Source organism: Drosophila subobscura, chromosome E (genome assembly GCF_008121235.1).
Source record: "Drosophila subobscura isolate 14011-0131.10 chromosome E, UCBerk_Dsub_1.0, whole genome shotgun sequence".
NCBI lineage: Eukaryota > Metazoa > Arthropoda > Insecta > Diptera > Drosophilidae > Drosophila > Drosophila subobscura.
This window is the reverse complement of record NC_048531.1, coordinates 13,318,159-13,332,183: the sequence shown is the minus strand read 5'-3', so window position 1 is coordinate 13,332,183 and position 14,025 is coordinate 13,318,159. Positions and strand designations below refer to the sequence as shown.

General features: G+C 46.9%; 1 protein-coding gene and 1 long non-coding RNA gene across 2 annotated transcripts in view; both read right to left on the bottom strand.

The window, feature by feature from the left end:
• The window catches only part of LOC117892063, a 46,717-nt gene extending 46,538 nt beyond the window's left edge, over positions 1-179 (bottom strand). The window contains exon 1 of the long non-coding RNA XR_004648673.1: positions 61-179. This is a non-coding gene — a long non-coding RNA (uncharacterized LOC117892063). The remainder of the gene's footprint in view (positions 1-60) is intronic.
• Positions 180-6,386: 6,207 nt separating this feature from the next.
• On the bottom strand, positions 6,387-8,254 carry LOC117890376 (golgin subfamily A member 6-like protein 1). The gene is made up of 4 exons (XM_034795173.1): positions 8,165-8,254; positions 7,475-7,930; positions 7,162-7,419; positions 6,387-7,098 (listed from the first exon to the last, which is right to left on the bottom strand). The coding sequence occupies exons 1-4, from the start codon at positions 8,183-8,185 to the stop codon at positions 6,844-6,846; spliced, it is 990 nt and encodes a 329-aa protein (XP_034651064.1). The 5' UTR covers positions 8,186-8,254; the 3' UTR covers positions 6,387-6,843.
• Between the last annotated feature and the right edge of the window lie 5,771 nt (positions 8,255-14,025).

Below are 14,025 nucleotides of genomic sequence, written 5' to 3'. Positions count from 1 at the left end.
GGAGCTGTGGCAATAAAAAGCTGTGGTATTAAAATAGTAAAGATTTCTGCTCTCACTTACCTTTTGGGCAATAATATTACGCCATTACGTTTACGTTAGCAGCTTTTGCTGCTCCTCTTCGACGATTGCGTGGACACTGCGGAAGGATGAACGAGAACGTGAGACTACGTAAATGAGCGACGATTTTCGAAAGAACGATTTACGAAACGAAAACGAAAACGCACTGGCACATCCAAAGTAATTTAAATAATTCCATGCACATTTCAATAAGAGCTCATATTTTGCGTAGATTAATATAAGGGGAGGCACTGAAGCACTAAAGCTCGTGTGGGGGAGAGAGACACTTGGTGCGAGAGAGCGTCGCAGCTTTCTTGTTGCTTTTTTTTGCTGGAGACACACATTTGCACACACAAACACACGTACACACAATGCCAGAGATCACGTGACCGAACGAAAAACAAAATGTGCATAGAACAATATACTGGTACAAATTTTTTACATAAAATCTACACTTTTCACTTTCACTTATTGACTCATTTTTCATCTGCCGCTCTGCCTTTTGCTGCCATTCGGACGACGACCTCCTCCACTCTTCATCAGGAACTTTGGGCCTTTAATCACTGCACTGCACACTGCACCATATCATTACACCACAGCACTGCACTACAACACTACACCACAGCACTACATCACAACACAGCACTACACACTTTTCCCGTTGGATTTTTCATCCTTTTCCCGATTTACGCGAACCGCGACGCGGAGCTAACTTAAAACCACGCGCTTTTCCCGGCCGAAAAATTGAAAGTGTGATAGCGGCGCTGATATGCATGCGTGGGAAGCTTAATTTCTAGAACATTCCATGCTCTCTTTTTGATGCGCTTCCGTAATTGCTCTCTCATTGACTCCTCTCCTACCTCAAGAGAGCGAACGTTTGTGCTTTTGGTGAAAGACAAGCGTTAATGCAACTGTGAAGAGCGAGAAGGGGAAAGCGGTGTGCACCTGGCTTGGCATGTGGTGGGAGAAGGGGGAAGAAGTTGAGCAGATCATAAGGAGAAGATGCAATGCCGATAAATTGAAAGTGTGATAGCGGCGCTAATATATGCATGCGTGGGAAGCTTAATTTCCAGAACATACCATGCTCTCTTTTTGATGTGCTTCCGTAATTGCTCTCTCATTGACTTTGACTTTTGTATTCTTCCTCTCCTACCTCAACAGAGCGAACGTGTGTGCTTTTGATGAAAGACACGCGTTATGCAAAGCGGTGTGCACCTGGGTTGGCATGTGGTGGGAGAAGGGGGAAGAAGTTGAGCAGACCATAAGGAGAAGATGCAATGCCGAAAAATTGAAAGTGTGATAGCGGCGCTGATATGCATGCGTGGGAGGCTTAATTTCTAGAACATTCCATGCTCTTTTTGTGATGCGCTTCCGTAATTGCTCTCTCATTGACTTTGACTTTGACTTTTGTATTCTTCCTCTCCTACCTCAACAGAGCGAACGTTTGTGCTTTTGGTGAAAGACAAGCGTTAATGCAACGGTGAATGGCGAGAAGGGGAAAGCGGTGTGCACCTGTGTTGGCATGTGGTGTGAGAAGGGGGAAGAAGTTGAGCAGACCATAAGGAGAAGAGAAGACGCAATGCCGATAAATTGAAACTGTGAGAGCGGCGCAGATTTGCATGCGTACGAAGCTTGTTTGTAGAACCTTCCTTGCTCACCCTCATAAGCACTTCCGTAATTGCTCTCTGATTTGGCTTTGACTTTTGTGTTCTTCCTCTCCTACCTCAAGAGAGCGAACTTTTGGACTTTTGATGAAAGAAACGCGTAATGCAACTGTGAATGTTGAGGAGGGGAAAGTTCTGTGCTCGTGATTTGGCATGTGCTTGGAGAGGGGAGAGTAAGCAGCGCAAAAACGTATGTTCTTCGTATGTGTATGCTCTCCCATAGGTGTATGTGTATGTATGTATGCTTTGTGTGTTTGGTCTGCGTAATTATCTTGTAATCTTTGTACAAGTTTACATATGTATGTGTGTAGGCATCGGCTTAAGAATATTGGCTTTGAAAAGCACAAATGTATGTAGACCGACTGAGGGGCAATTCCAGGGGGTTACCCACTGACACCGTCCGCTCCAAGTCTAAATATTTGCCATCATGCCTCAAATATTACCCAATTGTGGCCGTAATCATCATTTGCATCCGTCTGTTGCCCAATCAATCAAAAGTAATTTATATTTGCACTCTCTCGGTGGCCAGGCGCCTTGCATAATACAATTAATTATTACAAAATGAGCAGTTGCAAATGAGCAGCATTAAATATAAATCCATACGGCTATGAGCATTTTTCTGCGACGCCTCACAGTAAACGACTGCCAATTCAAGCACGGCTAAAGGCTATGTGTGTGTGTGTTTGTCGGTAGTTAAACAACAAAAAAATGAAGAAAAACTATTCGCAAACAATTGCGTTTGACGCCCCGCAATCGACAAGCCGCAGCGCCCCATCCCGTGCCCAGCCGACAATTGTGCATTGTCTTCAATGCTGCCGCTGCTGCCGTTGCTGCTGCATAACAGAAATTACAACATGCAAATGGGAGTCGCAAGGGGGCTGCTGGTGAAGGGTGTAGCCGAGTGGAGAGGGTGGGACGGTGAAAGAGTTAGTCAAACGTTTAGACGCTAAACGACGAGCCACTGCCAACTGGTGATGGAAACATGACAAATACCCGCGCACCCATGCCGCACTCCCGCACTCCCGTACTCCCCCATCAAATATTGATCATTTAGCGTATCGGCAGCAGAACACCGCAGGAAGTCATAAACTGCAATTTTCTTGAAGCATTGCAATAAATCTGCCGACAGAGAAAGAGCCAAGCTGCGGTGAGCGGAAAATATGGAGAGAAAATAAAACAAAAGAGCGAAAAAAATAATAAAAACAAAAAATAAAACAGCGTTTGACAATCAAATCGTTTGCATGTGAATGAGTGAATGGAGGGGAGCCAGAGTGGAGCCCGAGCTGCTGCTTGTGGAGATGGAGCGTGGCCAGGCTTTGTTTTTGTTTTTGTTATGAGGAGGCGTGGCAGCAGGTGCAACAAGTAGGCCACAGCGGTAATTGTGCATCAAATTTGCATAAGCGCAGGCTGGTAATTAAATGCATAAAAAATAAAACTAATTAATTGAAATTTACGCCAATAAAAGAGAACTGGAACTGGAATAAATTAGAACAGAGAATAGAATCAGCAATTAATTGCGAATAAAAGATTAGAGGGCATGGTTAAACTTTCTGTTATATTTTTACTGAAATCAATAAATTAAAATAAATAAAATCATCTGTTTAATGGCTCAATAAATGCATTAAAATAAAAATAAAATCATTTTCCTGCCATAAATTACTAAAACAAAGTAAAATGCAATTTCCAAAAACAACGCAATAAATTAATAATATTCCAAATGCAGCAATCAAAATATTTGACACTCTACGAGAAATTGAATAAAAATAAAGCTGCGACTGTGGACAGCCGCCAAACGAGTTCGTTGCCAGAGTCTTTTGTGCTCAAGTGCCGATTGTCCAGCGCGGCCCCACCAGAGCCGTAACACACAGTTTAGATAGATCCGCAGACACGAAGCTACAAGAGCAGATTGCGCGCCTGTTGACAACGCAATCTCATCACTGCGTGCCGCGCTTTAATCAGCTTTAACGGCTCGAATGGGGGGATGGGATGCAAGTACCCGCCCCGTACCGTGCCGGGCCACGTCTCGTTTGCAACACATTTCCAGTGGCATTTCAGCAGCGTCATGGCCTGGTCTTTGCTGCTTAGTTGCTTTGTTAGTTACTTCATTTCGCATTCTCTTTACGGCCCACCGCTAATTTCCTGCCCCTCTGCCGTTCCACAGCTTCTTTTTTTCAATCCGCCACAGTTGACGTACGACCTTGCCGCACTTGGGCAACAGGGATAGGAGAGGCGAGGCTGTGCTCCAGTTCTCCCAATTCGCTTTCGTTCGACCCACATATGTCGCACGATGCCAGAGTCAACAGCACCTGCGAGGCGTGCAATAACCTCCCATACGTCATCCTAGCCACCAGCCATCAGCCACCAGCCACCAGCCGCAGTTGCTGCAGTTTCACGCTTGGCAAACGCTGGCGCTGGCGCTGGCGGCAAAGGCGTCACGTGCTCTGCTCTCCTTCAATCTGCGGCTGCGCTGCTGCTGCTGCTGCTGCTGCTGCGGTTTGTAACTTGAACCTGAGTCGCTATTGGATTTATTTTTGTAATACTTTTTTTTTTCTATTTATAGTTATAAAAGAAATATTTATTTTGTTGGCCAATTTGCAGGGGCAAGCGAAGGGTAGCAACGAAGCATCAGCACTCTCTCCGCTTATCTTTCCACCTTCCCATTTCCTAGGGTATCAAATGCTTCGCCCCCTCTCCATGCATCTCTTTGGCTGGCTCAAATCTGGGCTGTCTCTCCGGCTGGAAACAAAAGATTTATTACAACAAAATATTTCTGTCGCTTCGCATTTTGCTCGTTGTTGTCTCAGCTTTTTGTTTTGTTCAACAAAATTTATTTTTATTACATTTTTTCAATTTCTTTTGCGCTCTTTGTGTGTGTGTTGCGGTGTGGCTGGCTCCGTTTTGTTTTGGTTTTTGTGGCTTGTGCAATGGCCACAGATGTTGCTGGATGTTGCCTCTGCCGCTTCAATAATTAAAACAACAACAATTATGTGCTCCACTCAAATGCGTGAAGTGTTCGTTGCTGTTGCCGCTGTTGCTGGTAAATCTCAGTTTCGCATGACACTTGCCTCGCTTTTGGTTATATAAAAACGGAATGCAATTTAGGCCTCAGTCGAGCATCCCAGCGATCCATAGGCCATGTCGAGCAATTGCAAATCAAACGAACAGCCAAACGGAGATCGCATTAATAACAAATTGAAAACGTGACAAAATGCTGAATCACAAAAAGGGAAATCAAAAGATTGGGGGCTTGCGACACACTGAAAATGTCATGGAAATCGATTGGATTTCCATTGTCCATCTCTAGAAAACTTTGACATAGACCTTGACTAAATTAGTGGCTAGTTGTTCGACAGCTTATGGATACTTTGGGGGCAGCATTAAGGAAATGCCTGCCTTTGAGCACTAATTACTGCAGCTATTTCGGGCCTAATCTTTGCTCATCTCTGCAGTCCCTTTCCCTTTCGGACACGCCCCCCGGCAAATGCTCGTTTGTCTGCCACATCAATTGTTGATTTGCCAAGCGAAAGATTCGGCAACATCATTAAGATAAGGTGGGGGCCAGTCGGCAAGTCGGCAACTCGCCAACTACCGCCACAAACATTTCCCAATGGAATGTTTGCTTGAACTCGAACTTTTTGGCGGCGGTTACCTAATCAGCGCCAGCACCGCATTTGGGACTCGAATTGCAAGCGGCAACTGCAACTGCAACAGTTGGCTTCCTCGGCTAACCTTATGTGGGGTTTCGACGCTGCTGCTGCTGCTGCTGCTGCTGCTGCTGGCACACAGACACAGTGGAAGCCAGGGACAGGCAGAGGCACAGATATAGAGAGGGAGGCAGGGCGGGTGGCAAGTCAATTAAAGCAACATGTTGCAACCAAACAGGCGACGCGACCGACTGACTTGGAATTGTAAGACACCAGCCAGCACCACCACAGGCTGCTCTGTCTGCCTGTCTGCCGTCTGCCAGCTGCAACTTCAACTTCAACTTGGCAACAGGAAGTGGCCAACGGTATTGTTGCTGCTTATCTGCTGGGGAGATGCTTCCTTGAGATTTATTTGGCATCTAGCAAAAGCGGCAAATGCCAACAGGCAACATCATCAACCTCATAATGATCATCAGCATTGACAGTCCCAGCATCATCATCACGACGTGTTGCAGTTGTTGACTTTGGCTCATGGCCTCTCCTCATCTTCAGCTCGAGACCTTTTTGCCAATTCCAAACTGAATTGAACCCCGATGTCTTTCATTTTTCGGCTCTTATCTAACTTCCGCATATCGCGGGACTGCAATTGAAGCTTTTATGAGTTGCATCTTCTGCCACGAAGCCACGAAGCCACGAAAATTGCATCATCCGCAGCCGCTGGCCATGGGAAGAGCCATCAGCCGGAGTGGCTCTCGGCTCTGAATTGAAATATGCCCGAGGATGCGTTAAGTTTGTAATTTACGCTTAAAGCCGTAATTAAAAGCGTTTAGTTGTTATAGTTTCTTATTTTTTGTTGTTGTTTTTATTAATTTTCAACTTTACATGAAATGTTTTTCTGCTTTTCTTGTTGTTGTGTGGACTTAAAGTGGATTATAATTATGTTTAAGTACATATTTACAAGGCAATCTTTTTGTGTTGTTTATTTTCAGATTTCACACGTACGTATGTGTATGTATGTATGTATGTATGTATTTATGTATTTATGTATGTATACGTACTCGTAGTACTGGCAGAGAAATGTTCAAAATTCGTAGATTTTTTCGTTGTTTTATTGAATTTTGTGATTTTATTTTGTTTAACTTAAAGACAAAATCGCGCGCATGACTAATTTGTACACTTGAGAAAGAGAGATAAGAATACATGGAGAGAGCGAGAGAGACAGAAAGAATATGGAAACAAAGGAAATAATGAAATGTTTTATACAACATGATGAAGATGAAACATGGAGCAGGCTGCTGCTGAGTGGAGTGGAGTTTAAATCTATTTAACAAATTTCAACAACAATATCGCTTGTACACAAAGGTGTTTCCTGGCGGTAGGAGGGGACAATGGATGGATGGATGGTTCATTGGATTGGGATGAACAAAGAGTGGATCAGTTAACAGATATCAGTGCTGTCGCATAGCCTGCGAGCCGTCTCAGTCCCAGCCGTGACCATGGGGTGCGGGCACCCAGACCTTCTCCCAGACGGGCTTCCACACCTTTTTCCACTCTTGCACTTTGACCTCCTTGTGCACGGGCACATTCACCGATTGCCATTCATCCTTCCACGCCTGCCGCTTCTCGGTGGCCCACACCTGACGCTTCTCGGTGCGCCAAATCTGCACCTTCTCCTCGATCCAAGTCTCGCGCTTCTCCTTGATCCAGATTTGTTTCTTCACAGTCTTCCACACCTGCAAGGAAGGAAAATGTCAATGAAAATGTATTTGAATGGGGCATGGAGAGTGAAGACCCACCTGAATCCATTCATCCTTCCACTCCAGCTTCTTGTCCTGCTTGCACTCCTGCACCTTCTCGGTTTTCCATTCCTGTTTCTTTTCGGTGCGCCATTCCTCCTTCTTCTCGGTGCGCCACTCTTGCTTCTTCTCGGTGCGCCAGACCTTCTTCCACACGGGCTTCCACACGAGCTTCTTGCGCCACAGATCGTGGCTGGTGTACTCCCAGCCCTCGTGATCCTTGCCCAGGAACTTTTCACCGGGAATGCCCATTTTCACCTGCACCAGAGGTTCAGGTTAAATCTCTTCCATCGGGAAATTCGCTAAAACTTACCCATTGAGGCTCGAACATTTGCTTCCAGTCTGCCACCTGTACTTCCTTCCAAACGGGCACTTGGATCTCCTTCCAGAAGGGCACTTGCACCTCCTTCCAGACTGGCACTTGGATCTCCTTCCACACGGCCACCTTGGTGGGCACCCAAATGGGCTTTGTGATCTTCTTCCATTCGGCCACCTTGACCTCCTTCCAGGCGGGCACTTCGCGCTCCTCCAGCTTCGGTTTCTTTATGATCTTCCAGTCGGGCACCTTCTCCTCCTTCCAGACGGGCACCTTGACTTCCTTCCATATGGGCACGGAGACCTTCTTCCACTTGGTCTCCCATGCCTCCTTCTTGACGGTCTTCCACACCTGCACCCAGTCCTCCTTCCAGGTGAGCTTTTTCTTCCAAACGCCCTCGGGTGGATGGGCGTAGGCAAAGCTTATGACAAGCGCGCAGCTGGCGCCGAGTAGCTGCGGGGGTAAGGCAAAAGGGAAGGCAAAGAACAGTTACTTCATGTTTCTTATGCGTACAGAGTTCACTTTTTCACTTTTATTTATTAGTTGTATTTATTTGTATATTTTTAGCACTAATATTTTCACTTCACTTGTTGAATTTTTCATGCAGTTTTTGATTTCACGTTTATAAAGGATTCACTGGGGGATTTTATGGCTCTATAGGGCCGATCACTGGCTGGAAACACTAACCAACAAACTGAGGGATCTCATGCTTGGTATCCCTGTACCACCAACAGCGCGTCAAAACTAAAGGGAGCTTGGTGTGTGCCTCCGTTGAGGTCTTCTATGAACAATATTCGCATTTCCCTACATGCACATCTATTTATATTTTGAATGGCTCTCGTCTCGGTCGGTCTCCGGAGACTCCAACTCCAGCGCCAGCGTCAGCGTCGGCAGCAGCAGCAGCAGAAGCAACAGCAGCAGCAGCCATAGTGCCCGAAGCTACAACAACAATTTGACAAAACAAAACAAAACACAACCCAAACCAAACTGTAACCAAAGCAAAGCTCGGATCGCCTCGCGCTCTCTCTCTCTCTTCTCTTCGCTGTGTGCTCTTCTGTGCAAAATGCACGCAACTACCACCGAAAGCAAAAGCGAAAACCGCAAGAGAGTGAGAGTGAAGCGGCGGCGCTACGCTACCTACCTGCCCGCCTGCAAGATCGGCTCTGCCGCTGCTGCTGCTCTCCAGCTGATGAATTCGAATTCGGATTTGGTCTTGGACCCCACCGTCGATGACTGCGCGGATTTTCCCAAGGTAATGCGGAGTGCCTCGGTCGCAGCTTCAGCCCAGGTCGCAGTCGCACCATCATCCAAAAACAATGGTCTGCTCTTGGACTCAAGTATGTACACATACCTGTATGTATGTATGTATGCGTTGTCTTTGGAGTCGCAGTCGCAGGCGAAGTCAAAGTCCGGCGTTGATCCACAGTTAGAATTTGACATACGAATACTCGTAATTATGTTGTTGGCAGCGATGATTTGTGCAGGTACTCGGACACTGGTACACAGAGAGAAAAGAAGAGAGACAAAGAACAGTTGCATAATTCAGCACATGGATGGTTCATGGTTGATGGTTCAGGGGAAATAATACACATAGATCGCAGACTAAGTCTGAGTTCGGATTGGTTTTGTTTCCATTAATCAACCTTCATTATTATGAACAAATTATATCCGCAAATATGGTAAATCTTCACGAATCAATCATTTCGCGCTGTGCAGAGAGTGGTTCACCTCCTCCGGCTACATCGATAAGGTCAATTGATGTGGGCGTTTGCCCCGTGCCCACCAGCTAAGTACCGCTAAGCTATAACAAATTGGAGCCGCTACGTGCCCGCATTTTATATGGCACGATTAACCATGTGCGACTCTGAGTGACAAACAATTAGCACAGTTCAGTTGCAAAATGATCGAAATAAGCAAGAAAAGACACCGCCATTTGGCCAAGCTAACACACGACTAAGTACAACAACAAAAGTCCATTTATGGACGGGACGACCCCAACTGCTCAAATGGCAAAGCGACCTCCGCGAATGGAACGAAACGGGAGGGAACGGAATGGAACGGGACGGGACGACATAGCATGAAGACGTAAACCACCGCCGACGCCGTCCGATGGTACGCTTCAGTGGCTACCGGGGGGCCAAATGTACATTTTAGCATGGTAATAAGGCTGGCATTTTATGAACACCTAAATAGTTTTGGACATTAGGTTTTGATAAATGCGCCAAAAGCACCGAATATACCGAAAGAGCAACTGTTTTGAACTGCAATTAACACTCGAGAAACGGACTCACAGCAAGCACTTCGGCAGAGGCTACAGCTCTGACCCTTTGAGACGTTCCGAATGCCTCGTAAATAATATGCACAAATCGAATGCGACGGACAAGACCACACCACAGACTCTACACCAGAGACCAGAAGTTACATCACAGCCCGAAGGAGGAGCCGGAGGCAGACGACGCTCGAATTGGCAGTTGCCAGGCGAACGGCCTTCAATGCAGGAACGGCAAACTGCAAAAGGAAAGCAACAAACCGAAGACACAACGACATGTTAAACCAATTTATAAAAACCAAAAGAAACTCGAAATTAGGTAAAGAAAAAACAACAACCAGCAATACATATGCGAATAATGAAGAATGTGCAACAGGCTCTACGACTTCGACTGCGACTTCGACTTCGACTCCCAGTTCCAACTGTTTCTGCTGCTTGCGACCATGAAGAAACTATATAAGGAGGTCTCGTCGTCGGCAGCGTTCCTCGTGTCATTTCCCTTTGAGTTCAGTGCTTCAGGCGCACACTCGATTGTTGTTTCACTCGCACTTACTGACAGCATTGTTACGTTTCCCTCATTTATCCGACGAGACGTCCTTGTATAGTTTCTTCATGCTTGCGACTCTTCGTCTTTGGCTCTCTTTGTGCTTCTTTTTGTTTGTGCAAAAATGAAATTGAAATTCCCGAAACGTGCCCAGCGTATTGGGCGACGGACTGGGACTGTGGCAAATCGAGTTTAGTCGAAGATGTGGTGGAGGATGGCTGCTTGGCTGGACCCACTGGAAAACACCTTTCGCTGCTGTCGTCCCTGGCTCACCCAGTTGCATAATTTACGGCATCTCTTTATTGATCTGAACGTTTATCGTTTACACATATAAATATATGTATATGTAGGTTATATAGTACCTTGTCGTGCCTGCCAGGCATACAGGTTTCTGGCCTCACTTAGCCATTCATGGCTAGGACAGGAAGCGTGTTCAATTGCCTGGCAAATGGCTCACGGATGAAAGCAAAGCATTAACGGATTGACTTAAGAGAAAGGTTTGCTTGGGAATTACATATAATCGTAGTTACATTCCATATTTGAATCCATTTTTTGTTGGCATTTTCTTGACACTCAAGTGAAGCACGCCCCATTGCTGCAGCGGCAGCGGCAGCGCTGTTGCAACTAGAAATATCTGCCACTTAGCTCTCGCGAACAATAAGCCATAGAGGCAACTCGCTTAACCTTCAATCAGGCAAGCGCTCTCCCCTGGCTTCGTCTTAGGCCTAATCCAAATGAAATGGAGAGGAGTAATGGCCTCCACGGCATAAGTCTGCAACGTCATCCTCGGCCTCATCGTCGTCATCTCCCCAATCGACAGATTGCGCTTGTAATTGCTTTTGGCTTTCTTCAGTTGTGCCACTTGGCGCTGCCCCAATTCGTTACGTGGTCTCAAGCAGGTGCCCGCACCTCAAGTGTTGACGTTAATGTCATTGTTGCCACGGCATCAGCAGCAGCACCAGCACCAGTCCAGCTCCAGCTCCAGCTGCGTGGCGATGATGTTGACCCACATCCATGGTAAATGAACCAATGGCTAATTGCAGCCTCCGGAGCGGCAGCGTAAATTGATTTCATTTGCAGTTGCATCACTCCGCGGAGCAGGCAAGTCCGGCAAGTCAGGCAAGTCAGCAGCCAATTGGCAGCGGTGGGTGCGTTTAGTCAGCTTAAATGCAATGCTCGAATCGATTAATCGGAGTTGAAAGTGCGTGTCCCGCGGATCGGCGGATTAAGCAGCAGGTGGCGGAGCGAACTGGCGCCAAAGATGTGCACAGAGGCAGAAGGCAATCGCGCAGTCTGCCAGCCAAGGTCGTTCCGACATGGCTGCGGCTCTGGGTAAATGGTAAATGGTATTAAAGTTGATTAACAAAGCAAAAGCCAAAGCAAAAGTCTGTTGCAATGAGCATTAAAAGCAAGAAGCTGCTGAGACGCCGCACATTGATCACGCCCCAGTCGTCCTTTGAGCAGAGTTGCAGACTTGCAGACTTGCAGAGAGTTACAGTTGGCAGCAGCATACTGGATCTGTGCTGAAACCGGCTCAGTGGCTCAGTTGGTCATTACGCAAGACGAGTATCTCGTGGAGCTCAGCCACAGCCAGCCAGTCAGAGGTCTCGCATTCCAATTTGCGTAGCCAAAAGTTCCCCCCAAAATGTTGCTGCTGGAGTTGCAGCTGCACCCGCTGCCAATTTGATTTCCTCATTGCTACACAGCGGCAAATATAGCCAAAGAGTCGGAGAAAGTAAGTCTGCAGACAGCAAAGGGAGCGGAAAGCGAGGGAGTTCCTTCTTCATTTGCTTGCCAAGAACTTTCGGGCACTTTCGGGCACTGTTCCCCCCTTTTTGCGGCAGTGTACTTAAGCTGCCGCTTAGCGCCGCTCACGGATGATGCCACTCGCCAGCTGGAATGCTGAATTGGGACCTGTCTGCGCAGCTTGTTATAGCACTTTGACAAATATTGCTAATTAAACGTCATATCATGGGGGGACTGGCAGACTGGCCAGCTGGCCAAGCGATTGGGCAACAGAGAGGAGCGACTGGTGGCACCCACCCGCTTGCCATTTGCCGCTTGCCATTTGCCTTTTGGCCACAGCGGAACTTCCTGGGAGACACATCTTCGGCTGCTTCCTGCCACACAATTAGATGTTGCGCAATCGGACCAGCCCCATCGATACGAGCTGCTGGCCGGGGGCAAAAGAAGATGCAGCCGCATTACGTGAGATCCCCTTTCACCGTGCTTCGTGAACAACAACATCAGCAGCCGCTCTCTCTGCCCCTCGCTGTCGCTCTTGCGAATGATTAAGCGACGTGTTGTCAGCGCAGGTGGGCGGTGGGGAAGCCTGCGTCCAAGTGGCCAGCTACCAAGTGGCTAAATCACAACAACAATTGAGTCATTGGCATGCGTGCGAATGCCTCTGACTGTCTTTTTGCTCATTAATACGCAAATTCATTCAACTCTTGTTTTTTATGGGCTTTTATTGCAGTGAGACCAGAGACTGCGACTTCCCCCTTGTGTTGTCCCAGCGGAGTGCCGCCTGCCAGTGGCTGGTTGCACTTGCAGCTTGTCACGAGTTCCGCCTGCAAGTGCCACCAACGTTCCGGTTAGGCTATCCCCGCTGCCAGTGGGTCTGTGTAACTCTTTCAGCGCCACATTCATTTGCTGCCCAGTCTTCCAGCAGCACCAATTAGCTCACTTTCCCACTCTCGAAGGCACTGCCACTGCTTCTGCTTTATGTAATGACACGTGAGAGAGTTGATTTCATTTTTGTGGCAACTTCCCAACTTGCCAACTTGCGCGAGGCATGTGAGTAGGGGAATATTCGTGGCTGCGACTTCAATTCAGCTTAAAAGAGTTGTAGAAACATTCAAATTGATGGAAAACTTTAAGTTTGAGTTGCTATCACTTCGGGAATACTCATTCTAACAGCACGAAGCAAATATTCGGTGAGAGCTGATACAATTTTCTTGCAAACTCCTGATTTATCTCTGCCAATTCGAGCTGCAGCTGTGGCGCTCAAATTATAAAAGTTCTGCCACCAAATTGGTGTTTTCTTTGATTCTTTAAAAATATTTTGGGCCATCGAATGCGAGTTCTAAGTATGAGCAAGAGAGCTTCTCTTTCAGGCCTACAATCCGATTGTTGTCTCTTGAAATGTACATTCAAAATTCTATCATATGTCGCACACTATAAGGTACGGGGTGTGATGCCGAAAGCCTTAACGAAAACCTAATTAAATGCCCATAAATATGGGGCCATAATTATGTTCAAATATTCACAAATATTCCTAGCTCCAATGGCGCCTCAAGCTTACCCGAACCCACGCACTTGAACGCCAATATTTAACGCTTTTTCAACCACAAAAATTCCCATTTGAAAAGAACTTCAATTATTCCTTATCCGCCACAAAAATTCCACTGCCTTTTTGTCAATCTTCTGCGCTTTGTCAACCGTTGTTTGTAGATTTTCTACGGATAGTTTTTGTTGCTGTTTTGTTTGCCCATTTGCGGGCAAGACAAACGGTGCTGACATGCGGCAACAATGCCAACAAGGAAGTTGGAAGCGCATCCACCACGCGCGCCCAATTATGACAAACGACAAGCAGCACCAAGACCACGTTGCCACACGTCACATGGAGGCGGCTGGCGCTGCTGCCGCAAACGACAGGCTTTGGCATTGTCATTGCCGCTTGTCGAAGACGCAACAATGTGGCTAACTGGAACACCAAAAGGCTGACAGCAGCCA

Bases quoted from the DNA above. Each gene is read 5' to 3' on its own strand.
- LOC117890376 (XM_034795173.1), bottom strand. From the start codon at position 8,185: ATGAGATCCCTCAGTTTGTTG. The intron at 7,931-8,164 runs GTTAGTGTTTCC...TTACCCCCGCAG, and splicing joins TGAGATCCCTCAGTTTGTTG to CTACTCGGCGCCAGCTGCGC. The intron at 7,420-7,474 runs GTAAGTTTTAGC...CCTCTGGTGCAG, and splicing joins AAATGTTCGAGCCTCAATGG to GTGAAAATGGGCATTCCCGG.